Here is a 14,264-nt window from a genome sequence, read left to right as displayed (position 1 = left end):
GAGGAAAGTCTGTCGCAAGGAGTGCTAAAAGAGAGGCATTGCCAGGAAAGGAGGTTTCTTGGAGTCCCAGAAGGCACGGACTGATGTTGAAAAGATAGTGAAGATTATGCTGGACAAATAGCAAGGTACTGATTCTCCCTTCCAGGCCAGGTAGCACCTCCCCCTCCTTGTTCCAGCTGCTCTGCCCTGGCTTGCTGGCCAGTATTTCTGAAGACTCCTTTCTTAAGTATTTTCTGTGATATAATGAGGATTCAAAATAAGCATTTCTATGATTTATCTTTTTCTCTCCCCTTCTTCAGGCTGTTTGCTCTTCCTGACCCTTTTTGAAGGTCTTTGGTCCCACATTTCAACTTTATCCCTCTGGTTTGACCTGTGGTTGTTTAGGGGTTTCAGAACAGGGACACACACAGCTCTTCCAGTTACTGTCACCTTCTCTGCATTCCCATGTTTTCCTAACTCTGCTGATGGGGGCAGTTCACACAACACAGCCGATCCTGCTGCAGAAACAGACAGAAATCTATGGATGGAATGAAAATGCTCTTGAATAGAGCTTCTGTGGAAATAGGTTTCCCACGCTGGTTTTTTGCTATTAAATACGCTTCAGTCAATGATTCATTACCAACACTATGAAATAAAAAGTCAAAATTCTGATTATTATGTACCACTAATGATTTGTGGATGACATACTAATTCAAAAAGACAAGCTGGCTTTTAAAGTACTCATTTTAAAAAAAGAATTTGCTTGACAATATTATAAAATTATTTTCCCAAATATAAAAATCTTGTCAATTTTCTGCAGGTGGCTGTGAATTCATGAAATCAGTTAATTAAAACCAGAATTCCTTCAGTTAAACTTTCTGTGCTTTTTGGTGCTAGTTTTCTGACTGCTGCCACAGATCAAATAAAAACATAAAACTATACATTTGTTTCTCACGTGACTCCTTGACTAATTCTTCTTCTGGGGTAAAGTTTCCTTCAGTACTTCTATAAAACTTAGTTAGAGTAAATAAGTAGATTTTTTAATCCCAAACACTGTATAGAGTGAAGGCCATCTCGGTGGAAGCCCATTCAATGTCCATTTCTCCCCAAATATAACTTGCCAAGTGTATAAAAGGAAAAGGTGAGCAATCCCTACAAGCAGAGATATATCTTTTAACATTATTTCTGGCCTCCAAGGTGGCTTCTGCTTGGAGAATGGCTGGTCTGTGTGTGGGAGGTGGTAAGTGATTTCCTTTGCTTCATTTCTGTCTCTCTCCTGCACCTAATAAACTGTTTTTATCTCAACCTATGTGCATTCCCACTTCTATTTTTCTTCTTTTCTCCCCCTGTCCTGCTGGTGATGGCACAGTGAGTGGTTGTGTGGCTGCTGGCCAGGGTCAACCCACTACATCCAAGAGAAATGCTATAGTGTGGTCAGATATGGAGAATATAAAGATAAGATTTTTCATGGCAAATCTTTATTTGGATTTTATGTGAATTAGAGGATACAAGAAATTAATGATTGTTATTGCTAGCAAATCCTGGGATTCTAGGATCTACCATGATACCCCTAGGCCCTGGTTATCTTACAGACAGTCAGATAAAACTGGAGAGGGGGAATCAAATTGTCCTGTAGACACTGCTGGTTTTATCTTCATCCTGACTGAAACCTAGCATAAGAATTTTACTTTCCTCCTATCAAACCCTTGCCTGGTGATCATTTTCTTTCATCAACACCATTCTTTCTGTTTATCTTTTCTCTCTCTGCCTCCCCAAGATAGGATGGTTATTATAATTTTCAAACTCAGCAAGAACATTTTCAAATGTGGATTTTCCTCTGTAATGGACATTCAATCAAAACATAAGGCAATTAGGGATACACTTTAACTGCTGTCCTTCCATTTTCATGCTGCTTAAATATTTGAAAGAAATGCAACAAGAGTTGTCCCAGTAGGGACCTGAAGACTGACATAATATTTTAGGATTTAATGTTATAACTAAGAGGATTTAATTAACCTTCTTGCTCTTTGGGAGATCTGAGACACAGGATCCAGTTCCTCAGAAAAGCACGGCTGCTTCTCTTGCAGTTACTGAGCTCATTAATCTCTGTGATATGGTTGTTAAGGGTACAGCTATGTTTTGATGAAGTTGAAGTGCTAAATATTTTACAATGAAATTCCTTGTTGCAGAGAACATAATTTAAACAAACCAGTAACAGAAGAGGAGCAAGGGGAAAAAGAAGGAAATGGCAATTCGGAGCAGAAAATGGTGTGGGATACATTGACTTCCTCTGTTTGCCTGACACCTGTGCTACTGGATTTGTGCATATGAAATACGATAGAACAGGACAATGAGAAATTTAACCCTTAGTTTACATTAACTACCACACAATATACACAAACAGCACCTCTGAAACCAGTTTCTTCCTCTGAAACAATTCCCACCTTTCAAGTTAGACTTCATTCCTCCTCTAGGAGGGAGAGTTCCCAAAAGCCACAGAAACTGCCCATGAAACTAGCCTAACCCAAACCCAGCCATGTAGTACTGATGGGACTGCCTGGTGGCAGTGGTTATTGGGTGTATAAATCTCTAAGTCATCAATAAGAAAAAACATCACAGAAGAACAATGGTGCAAAATTTTGATGGGAGAAAATTTTAAATTCTGTATGGTATCTTATAAATCCTATTGCGGAGAGAAGCTGGTAACTGAGGGGGAAGTGACATGGCTGCACGATCAGAGTGCACAGACTAAGTGAAAGCTGAACAGACATCAGCTAGTGCTAATGAAACAGTTAATGAAGTGCAGTTAAACAAAGTGAGTGTGATGTGCAGAGTCTGGGTGTTGAAATACAATGAGTTTATGTGCCTTGTTTTGGGGGGGAGAGAGAGTCTATTTTTCTGAGGTTGTTTTTCCTGCTAGTGTGTTGTCATCCACCAGAGCCCTGTTCCTGTAAACACCCACGCCAGGGTGTCGATGGTGTGCGCTATGGCCCTGCTCCAGCAGCACACCTCTGCTCTGTGCAGAAGCCAAGCTGTGGAGTAGGGATGAAAAGAAAGGCTGGCGTGTCCTTCTGTCCACACCAACCTGAAATCCAAGGGAAAATGAGATGCAAGGACTTGGAAACCAGGAAACACCTCCTGGTTTAGTAACATATATGCAGTGTTTCCATCCAGTCATACAGATGCCTCCTAGATTAATCTGCTCCTTTATACTGTGCCTCAAAGTCAAGATCCATCCCAGAGGTGACCTTACTTGGGCACTAAGCCTGTGGCTGGAATAGAAATGATAATGCTGGTACATAAAAGCCTGGTTTTAATGGCTCTGCCTGGCCATAAACTACCTCAAATTCAGCTCCTCCTCTCTTACTGACTACTCATTCAAAGTACAGGTATAATTGTGCCCTGCTAATGTGGCAACAGAAAAGTGTCAGGCACCTGATACTCAGCAATCTGAAATGGTGGAGAGAATTTGCTTGGCTAAAGAGACCAATTGGTAGGCAAGAATTAAATTTTATCTTGCCAAGCATGTAAGGTTGGAAAATTGGAGTGAACTGTAGCACCATGATGGCCTGGTGTCTGTAATGATTATGTTTTGTGAATACAAAATTAATATTCACTTAAGACCTGTAACGATTTCTAGTAGATACAGAGAGTATTTTAGCTGGTGTAAAAGCAGGAGGAAAAGCAAAATTCTAGTTGCCCTTCAAGTGGTCTCTTTTTCCCTTTCCCACATTTTTGCCAGAAGGAAAATTTCATCCATTCATTTCAAAATGCAAGGTAAAACCAGAAGATTTCCAAATGCTTGGATTTTTTCTCTGTATAGTTTGCTATAAAAGATCTGCTTTTTCCATCAGAGACCAGTCAATTTCACTTCCCTGTCAAACTGAATTTCAAATATTTTTGGCAATTAAACACCTGAGACACAATGAAAAGTTGTTTTCATTAGTTTTCTTGCCTATATTAATGAGTCTGTCTTGTTTTTTGGGGGGGAGAAGATGGTTTAGGAATAAACCACAAATGGCGATTATTTGGTTCACTTGCTATCAAAAATAGCAAGCAGGGCTAGGACAGGGCTTTTGTTTTGGTTGGTTGGTTTGTTTTTTTTTTTTAATGTTTGTTTTTAACAGAAACAGCTACACTGCAACCATAAAAATGAGAGGAAATTGAATATTTATCCAATTCTATAGCGATTAAAATGTTAATCCCAATGAACTATTGGCCTTAGCTCTAATCACTGAGAAAAGGGGATAAGGACATTTGACTTGGGTTTGCCTGTTTCCCTACCTCTGCTGCTTAGGACTGTGCGGGACCATTTAACAGATGCCCAAAATGAGTTACTTTGGAGCTTACCGGGAGGAATTTCTAATTTTTTTCTAAGTGCATACAGAGTGCTTTTTCTTTTCTGTTTCTGTAAATCCTTTTAGCCACACACTTATCACCTGTACTGTAAAACATTGTTTAAGTGCTGACATTTTAAAAATAAAATTGTACCATATGTCTTGACTCTCACAGCAGTAAAAAATCTTCATGTCCAGCTGCTCACCTAAACCTGAAAATCAGATAAACATTTTATTGTGCTATATAAGATTCTTAAAGTTTGACTGTGCCAAGGGAACAAGTCTTGTTACAACCAAGGTGACAGCGAATTTCTGTGCAAATGTTTGTGAAAATATTCAAAGAATAGGAAACAACCAATAATCCCCACAGTAAAATAGTAGTGATAGAACTGGGAGTATTCAGCAGTATTAAGGGACGAAACATGTTACAAGGATGCTGTAATTATTTTTGAATCAACATTATAAGTCTAGAAAATAGGGTTACGGTTTTACTGAGAGAAAATTCTAAATGAATTGACTTCTGTAAATATTTGAACACCCAAACCACCTGAGCACAATGTCACTGTACAATAAAGAGTTATGATTAATTCCCAGATTATTTATAGTCCTACCTGAGGTTACATTTGGTTTTACACATGTATGCAGTGTTTTCCATTTTTTACCACTTATGGTAGGCTACTTTCAATATGCTCTTCTAGATCTTATTCAATTGAATTGAGACAGTAAGTGCAAACCCTCTAAGTTTAGGATTCTTGATTCGGAAGAAACTGCAATGACGAAGGTGAACAGTAGATTTATTTAAAAGAAAGGAATAGCATCTCAGTCTAAAGTAAAACAAGGGTTTAATACCACTAATTAGACCCAACAGAAGTGTAATAGGGTGTTATTATCTTTATGCATTTAAAACCCTAGATTATAAACCATTAAACTTCAAGGACCATATATTTGAGGCCAGTGGAAAATATGATCCCCAATGCACTCACCCCCGCTGAACTAGCCAGGAACAGCCATGGCACTGACACATCGGGCAGCTGGCCACGAAGTCCACCAAAGCCTCACAGAAGTCCTGCAACGAATTTAAATAAGATTCATTTTAATAAAGAGCATCTCTCTTATGAGGAGAGACTGCGGGAGCAGGGCCTGTTTAGTCTAGAGAAGGCTGAGAGGGGACGTCATCCGTACATATAAATATCTCCCAGGCGGGTGTCAGAGGATGGTGCCAGACTCTTCAGTGGTGCCCAGCGACAGGACAAGGAGCCATGGCCACAAACTAAAACACAACAAGCTTCACCTCTACAAAAGGAGTAACTTCTTTCCATTGAGGGTGGCAGAGCTCTGAACAGCTGTCCGGGGACGGCGTGGAGTCTCCCTCTCTGGAGACATTCCAGACCCACCTGGACGCGTTCCTGTGTCACCTGCTCTGGGTGACCTTGCCTGGGCAGGGGGATGGACTGGGTGATCTCCAGAGGTCACTCCAACCCCGACTATTCCGCGATTCACCCCGTTCACGCCGGCTGTCAGCGATCGGGGGGTCTGACCCTCAGGCGCCTCGGGCCCTCCCTCAGGGGCAGCCCCGCCCCGGGTCCCCGCGGCTGCCGGGGGGCGCAGGCCGGGAACCCCCCGCCCTTTCCCGGGCCGCGCTTCCCTTTCATTCCCCGCCGCATTCCCCCTTTTCCGGGTTCCCCGGCGGCGGCGCTCCCCGGAAGCGGTAATGCCTGCCCGGTGATCCAGGAAGCGGATGAGCCTCTCCCGCCCGCCTTCCCCTCCGGAGCGGCGCTGCGGGGACGCGGGGAAGGGGGTGGGGGGAGGCGGGGGGGGGGGGGCGGCAGCGGCAGCACCATCCCCGGCCCGGCCCGGCCCGGCCCGGCCCGTCCCAGCCCCCCGGCGTTGTTTCCATGGCGCCGGGCGGGCGGGGGAGCCGGGGCTGACGACCCCGCCCGCTCATGGACCCCGCCGATGAGGAGGAGGGCAGGGAGAAGCCCCCCGTGATTTACACCATGGAGAACAAGCCCATCGTGACCTGTGAGTGCCGCCGCGGCCGCTGTCGGGGCCGGGGGTCCGGCCGGTGCCCCCTGCGGGCCCGGCGGGAGGCAGGAGGGGGTGGCTGGTTTTGGGGGGCTCCCGCAGCTCTGGGTGGGGACACGGCGCCTGCAAAAGGGATCTGATGGTGGGGTTTGCCTCTTCACTGCTTCCCCCCTCCCCCCCCCCCCCCTTTCTAATGGCAGTGGGCAAACTTGGGGTTATTTCTGTAGTAAATAACAAGCCGAATGTCGTGCTCGGGGGTGTTTAGGGGAAGAGGGTAAAATATGATAATAAATCGTGAACCCCACACTTCTTGCCAGCGAGCTTTGTGTGGCTTTGCTGGTGCTAAGAGAAGTTGAGAGTAGACATCCTCTGCGGCGATCCCACTGATGCATTCCCACTGACATTATAATTTAATCTTTAGCTGTTGTGCTTTGGTTCCATCTCTGAGACAGTTTAATTAACAAACAGCATCTCGTGGTTCCAGCGATGAATTAGTTTTTTCAGGTGTCAGAGACAGGCAACTGGTCCTGATGTAAAATGTGAGCCCCCCTGCTCCTACAGGTATAGAGGGGAGCACTCAAAGTTCATTTAAAAACAAGCACGTGGACTAGGCTGGGCATTAGGGAGCATTTCTTTTACCAGAGGGGATCAAACACTGGAAGAGGCTCCCTAGAGAGGTGTCTAAGTCTGTCCCTAGTCTGTCAGTGTCTAAGAGGAATTTGGACAGTGCCCTTAACATGCTGTAACTTTTGCTCAGCCCTGAAGTAGTCAGGCAGCTGTACCAGATGATCCTGGTAGGTTCCTTCCACATGGAAACGTCTTTGCTCTTCTACCTACATCCGTAATGCTTTTTTTATTAGAAGGTGGATGAGATGAGCATAAAGAATTTTTCGTTTTCTTTTTTAACAAAAGGTAGCCAGTGACTGTTCTTAGTCAGAAGTATCTCTACTGATGATGTAACAAAATACATATTTGCACTTTATCACCAGAACAATGGGAATGTTTTATGTGCCTGTGAAATAGAAACTTGTTTCACAGTTGTGTGTTGTCTTATTATGGAGTAAGCATTTATTGGTGCTTAAAGTCTTAGACTTTACTTAGAAAAAGTATCCAACTGTAACCTTGTAGCTGTATAATTGTGGAACTCTGTGTGTGTATATTTTCTCCAGACTATTTTATAAATGTGCTTTTTTCTGTCTTAAACTTTTTTCCTTTTTTTGAATGCAGTTCATAAGCTGAAGTTAACAGGATCTGTACTGAATCTTCTCTACTCACCTATTTCAAGAATTTTGCAATCCATTTCACTTCAGATTTAAAATCAGAAAAATGTACATATCAGAAGCATCTGGAGGATATAGTTTGCTGTTGTTATTCTACTGTTCAGGCTGTGGGGGCTTGTTTTTTAGTTTTTTTGGCTTTATGTGTATTCAGAGTTGGAGAGTCTCCATGTGTATGGTGGGGGGACTTGGTGGTGCAGGTCAGTCTTCACTGTTCCTTTATGATTTGAATAAGCAACATTTTATTCTGTTGAAGTACACACAGTTTCACCTCAGGCTTGGGATTTTTGTTAATAGGTGCTGAAAAGAACTCTGGTCTCTTTGTACAAGGAAATTTTCAAAATTCCAAACATGAAATTTAACCAGATTTCAATCAAGCCCAGTTGTCTGATATTGAAAATAGTATGAATTTTATGTGGTGGGTGAGCATACATACTGAGCATACCCCCATCCAGTATGGCAGCAGCAGACTTACAAATGAGATAAGAGGTGAGCGTTACGTATCATTTGTATGCCTCGCTCCTGGACTGAGGGAATCATTTCTAGTGCTCTGGACAAGCACAACAGTAGGATCTTCACTGGTATGGACTAGAGTGGTTTGGTCTGAGACAGCCTAATTCAGGAATTAAGGTTAATTCAGCAGAAGTGCCCAGACATTACCTCTCTAGTGAATGTGGTAATGGTGACTTGCTACATTTTAAACCCAAAACATTTGATTTCAGTGGGGAATGCATTTTACTGTAACTGCTTTAGTTTCCTTTTTTCTCTGTTCAGAGGAGTGGAGTACTTAGAGACTAGTATTGGAAAAAAGTGCATTCAACAATGATGACTTACTTGAAGGAAAGCTCCTCTAAGCATTATATTGCCAGAGATTTATGGAGAGGTGAGGCTTGTCTTTCCAGGGAAAGGATTGACTTGGTATGGGTTTGTTGCAAGACATGTTAAAAGCCATGGTATTAGAAACTGCCCAACAAACACGTTTTATCTTTTGTCTGTGGTTCCAGTTTCAGGCAGTTGGAGTTTCCTGAGATAAGTGTCCCAGTCAGGAGGTGCATGTGGGGGAAAAACAGACCTTTGAGGGGATGGCTGGGTTCTGATTATATGAAGGAAGAGTGCAGGTTAACTGAGGGTGCTTTTCAGAACATAAGTATTCCCTTTTGCTACAAGATTTAGATTAAACTCCCTCAGGTAAACTTTTGCATCATGAAATACTCCTGTTAACTCTTAGGGTTTGTTCTTAAAAACAGAACTGAAGAGGGAGTTTTGTTCATAGTGAAACTTCTTTTGAACACTGGGCATACCACAGTTGTTTTGTAAATAAATGTTTTTACCTACTTGAAATAAATTTGACAGAACTCTTGAAAGGAATGCTTCTTTGGTAAAGAGGGTTACGCTTTCAAATCTATGAGTTAGTCTGTATTAGCAGTAGTTATTTGCTATATTGGCACAACCCTGAATTCAGCACCCTATGTACGGGCTTTGGCCTATGGAATAAAAATGGTGGGTTCCACGTGTCTTGGACATGTGAGGCCAATTGCAAATGCAGTTTTTGTCAGTACTTTTTTCATGTTAGTGCTGTAACTTGGTCATTTTGCCCTCAGAAGCTGTGCATAGGTGAATTAGCCTTGTTTTTACTGTGTTTGTATTACTGGATACATCCCATCGTTTTCATAAAGAGTTTTTAGATTCATAGAATTCAGCAAGGCATGACAAACTTCTGGAGACTTTCTCTAGGCATACAGACAACCGTATTTTCTAAATGTGGAAAAAGTAGTTTATTCACAGAGAGTTGCTGTTCCTTTATGCTTTTTCCCTTTTCTCAGTATTGCAGCATCCCTGAGTATTAAATCATTCTTGTCAGGTGGGACTGAGTGCCATGATGACTCAATTCCCAATTAATTTGAGCCATATTTTTTACCCTATCAGTCTTACTAGATTGCAAAGCCACTGGGGAGTTTCACTGTCCAGGTGTGGTTCTGCTCACTTTGGCACATTACTTTGCGAACTCTCAGCTCAAGTTTGTAGCAATTTATCTGCATTGCCAGACCTGGTAAGCTTACAAAGTGTTTTGAGTCATCTTCTAGCTTTCTCACTGCTGTAGAGGTATTATTTTTAGCATCATTAATTTTTTTGTTTTATTTGCAGAGGCAAGTCGAGTGTTTGCATCGAACATCTTGAACTTGGGTGGTTTCTGTACAATGTTGACTTGACAAAATCTCTAAACCAGTGCAGATTGCTTTCGTAGGAAACCCAAACAATGTTGTTTCCTTCTCAGGAATCCTATTTGAAACTTTGAGAGTCTTTGGAGCTTCAATATAATGTTGTTGCACATATATATCAGCCAAAGAACTAATCCTTATGTAGCTGATTTGCACTGAAATTATTAGCTCTGTCTATCCATATGAAGAGGAGGCTGAAGACTAAAGGCAATTCTGCTAAATGAAGTAATTAATAGGTTTTTCAGAGCTTTCCTAACAAGCTGTTCTTTTGTAATTATCTTCATGCAGTTGTGGAATATTCCATTATCAGCTTGTAGTATCTGTTTATGTTGTCTGCTGTCTGTATTGTGTGTTTGCATGTTTGCTCTCGCTGTCAATAATCTCTCTTAGCACAATGGACTTTATATATAATCTTTGGAGAGAATGGGGTGCATCACTTTTATCTGGTCCATGTTCAGAATGTGCTGTGATACAGCAAGAGGAAAACCGTGAGCAAAAGCTTTGTAGGCCCAAGAATAGAAAATGTTTACAATTATTACAGCAGGAACAGAAAGGTTAATAAAATAAAGGGTATGGAGAGAAAGGGAAGAATTTTACATCTTTTTGTGGTGAAAATAAATACTTGCAGTTGAGAATATTGTTCTGGGACTAGAGGAGCTTCATTCGAAAGTTCTTCTGTTGCTAGTAGATATATGTAATAAAAAATGTGCCAGCAAGAAGTGGGATGTAGCCCAAGTGATTAGAATGATTTGCTGCTAGTGAGACTGTTTAACAACTATATCCTATAAAGGCATTTTCCCTGTTCTCAACCAGAACTCCTCCCTGCATTGTAAGTCATCACTATTGTGTAGCTGATATTTTATTCTGTGCTTTAATATTTGACTACATATGTCATGAGAAGAAGTGGCATATTCTTGTTAGTGTTAACCTGTTTTATAGGTTTAGAAGTGCAGCAGTAAAGTTTTGCTAAAAAGATTTTCTTGTAGTGAATCAGCTAAGGTTTTTACATAGCAATTTAGCTGTGTTGTGTTTTGGTTTTTAGACCTCTTTTGAATATGAATTTGGGTTGGGACAGAGGAGAACCTTTAAAACATGTAAATATAAGAACCTCACCAGCCTTCCAAAACTTCAGGTAGATCCACTTCTAACAGGCTAGTGATTTAAGAAAAAAGATTCATAGTAGAACTTTGTACTAGTGGAAGAATAAGTGGGGTCAGAAGGGTTAGCTGTGAGTGATACTTGGGGATAAAAACCAAACAAAACTACGCCGAAGTGTAGTCTTGGCCCTGCATTCTATTAAAGGTATTCAAAGCCTTTTATCTCAGTTGACTAGGCTTGTCACTGGTATCAAAAGAAAATATTTGTCTTTAGTCATCTGACCTCAGGAGTTTTTGTTTTACACTGCTTGTGTAGTTAGTGGGTTAGGATAATTTCCTCTAGAGGAAAAAAAAAATCACAGTGGTATATTTAGATACTATAGTGACAAAGCCTCTAAGCTTCTAAGAAGTTTGGAAACTGTTAGGAAAAAAATAGATTATTGGGGATTTTGGTGGTTTTAAGCAGGCAGGAACCTAAAAAATGTCAATATTTTATGGTTCTTTGGTATTAGACAGCTGCTACAAAGAGTACATGTTCCCCTTGGAAGTCCTGGTTAGGTGGTCATTTTGGTTTTCATTGTTCCTGTACAAATTTAGAGTAGAAAAAGTGTCCTGGATAGGGAAGGGAGGAAGGCTGCACTGGTTTGATGTACCAAAATGTCAGGAAGAAAGACAAGGAGGAAAGAATCACAGAATTGTTTGGATTGGAAAAGATTTTAAAGATCATCCAGTTCCAACCCCCCGCCATGGGCAGGGACACCTTCCACTATCCCAGGTTGCTCTGAGCCCCATCCAACCTGACCTTGGACACTTTCAGGGATGGGGCAGCCACAGCTTCTCTGGGCACCCTGTGCCAGGGCCTCCCCACCCTCACAGGGGAAGAATTTCTTCCTGATCTCTAAATCTACCCTCTTTCAGCTTAAAGCCGTTGCCCCTTGTCCTACAGGCCCTTGTACAAAGTCCCTCTCCAGCTCTCTTGGAGCCCCTTTAGGTACTGGAAGGGGCTCTAAGGTCTCTTCTCCAGACTGAACAATCCCCTCTCTCAGCCTCTCTCCAGAGCAGAGGTGCCCCAGCACCCTGAGCATCTTCGTGTCCATCTTCTGGTCCCACTCCAGCTGGTTGATCTCATCCTCATGTTGGGGATCCCAGGGCTGCATGCAGCTCTGCAGGTGGGGTCTCACCTGAGTGGGGCAGAGGGGCAGAATCCCCCTCCCCTGCTACCCACGGTGCTTTGGATGCAGCCCAGGACACATTTGGCTTTCTGGGCTGCCAGTGCACGTGGCCTGGCCATGTTGAGCTTCTCCTCACCCAATACCCCCAATTCCTTCTCCTTGGGGCTGCTCTCGATCCATTCTCCACCCACAGCAGGTGAAGTGTTTCGATAAGTGGCAAAGGCCCTACCTTTTGAACTTTGTAATGTGGAAAGAAAGGAAACAGGTGCTTTGTTCGTCTCTTTCTCCTGGGGTATTTCTTTTTAACATGTATCACTTGAACATTACTGCTTTTAGTTGTTGTGTGTTACCACTTCATGTACAGAAGCACCCTGTACTTGGTGTGGTATCACTGAAAGAATTGCTGTGTTCTTTCTGTATTTGACATCCAGATGGGGAGTAGATCACTTCCGACATACACGATTTAAAAGCTGAGGTAGGTGCTCCAGTGGTTATCAGAGTCTAATATTACTCCCTAGTTATCATCTCTGTGGGATATATAGGTCTTACTTCCCTGATGGTTCTGAAAGATGAAAACCCTTCTCTAGAAGGGTTCTTGATTTTAGTTTTGATAGGATTCCAGAATTACTTTTTTTTCCCCATATATGCACATCCTTCCTTGTCCGTTTCAGGTGTGTTTGATAATCATTCACACTCTGACCCCACTACTGACAGCCACAGAATGGTACTGACAGCCATAGAATGGTTTGGGTTGGGTCTTAGTGTTGAGACCAATCCACTGAAATGAATTTGCTGTGATACAGTTGAGTCATCATCTTTCTTTTTTTTTTTTTTTTTCTTTTTCCAAAACACCTCAAACAAAACAACCTCCTCACCAACTCGCAAAAAATGGCAAAAAATCCTACAACAAAATCTTTGAAGCAATTCTCAATTTGTGTAGACTTTTTGGGCTTGCTCTGTGTTTCAGTTCCAGGGTTACTTGGGGTTTTGGAATGTTTCCTTCTAAATTCATAGAATTCAGTCAGATTCAAGCAAAAACTCCTGTAGTGGAGTGGTTTCTATTTTCCTTAATTTCTTCTTTATTTTGGAAAGTAGATTGTGGCTACACCAACTCTTAAGGCATCAGAGGTATATATAGAGAAGAGAATGAGACTTCTGCCATGCTTGAGGTCTCTTGAGTCATAGGAATCTTACTCAACAGCACTCCAGAAATAGTGATCTTTTGGGACTTTCTGTTCTGTTATTTGTGCAGGTTGTGCTCTTGTCTACTTGCTGTGAGGTGCTCCCCTCCCTCCCTGCAGCCCAGTAGCACCCAGTTCACAATTTATTGTGCATCTTGCCAGTCTGACAGCCCTTACAATTCCTTGCTACTTACTGGTCTCAGTGTTGGTTCTGTGTCAGTGCTGTGCTGGTGTTGCCTGCTGATAACTTCACTTTTAGTGCTCTTGGCTTGATCAGCTCAAACATGCTGATTACAGTAGAGTACAGTAGATGAGCAGAACATGAAATGTTGGAGCCCGTTGGGTGTTGGAAATACGTGGTAGCAGCTTTGGTCTGTGTTCAAAGACAGCCAATGTATTTTACATTGAAGGTCTGTTCTCACTTTTCTTCTAATCCTAGAGGGCTGTGTTGCCTTGATCATAAAACACATTCTTAATGTGTATTTGATATGCCCTCAAAACCAATGCAGGAGGAAAAGCTGACTGGTTTTAAAATGAATATACCTGTTTTAAGCTGATAATGTGATGTGGCTGTCTGGAATAGCAGGGTGCTTACACATTATCCTTTAGTTCCTCTGTATTCAGTAGTAGTCCTTTTTACTTAAGATGTTGAATTCTGGAATTTTTTTGTGGCATACATTGAATTTTTAGGTGCAGTACAGAAAAAGTACTTTGTTATGCTCCAGAGATAAAATATGTGGCTTGTTCTTTCCAGCAGACTTCAAGCTCACACACTCTCATTTTGATGTGGTCATCGTGCTGCTGCTAAGTCACTGAGCCATGTTTCACTCTCTGTTGGCAGTAATGAGTTGCAAATCAATAGACTGTACTCTGCTCTGCCCACAGAGGTGTAACTTGGTATAAAACAGCATTAACAATATGACTAACACTTGTTTCAGTACTCATTCTGGACATTTGTTTGTAGTCCTAAATAGCAT

At 42.1% G+C, this 14,264-nt stretch overlaps 1 protein-coding gene across 2 annotated transcripts in view; it reads left to right on the top strand.

Annotated features, from left to right (window-relative positions):
- Window positions 1–6,151: 6,151 nt before the first annotated feature.
- Window positions 6,152–14,264, top strand: part of TRAPPC10 (trafficking protein particle complex subunit 10) — a 37,986-nt gene continuing 29,873 nt past the window's right edge. For both annotated transcript variants that reach the window (XM_048289991.1, XM_048289988.1), the window contains exon 1: window positions 6,152–6,338. In XM_048289991.1, the coding sequence (XP_048145948.1) occupies window positions 6,260–6,338 (79 nt within the window). In that variant the 5' untranslated portion in view covers window positions 6,152–6,259. The remainder of the gene's footprint in view (window positions 6,339–14,264) is intronic.

The sequence above is a fragment of the Corvus hawaiiensis genome, chromosome 2 (assembly GCF_020740725.1).
Source record: "Corvus hawaiiensis isolate bCorHaw1 chromosome 2, bCorHaw1.pri.cur, whole genome shotgun sequence".
Lineage (NCBI taxonomy): Eukaryota > Metazoa > Chordata > Aves > Passeriformes > Corvidae > Corvus > Corvus hawaiiensis.
The sequence above is the reverse complement of the archived record's forward strand: the minus strand, read 5'-3'. Positions and strand labels throughout refer to the sequence as shown.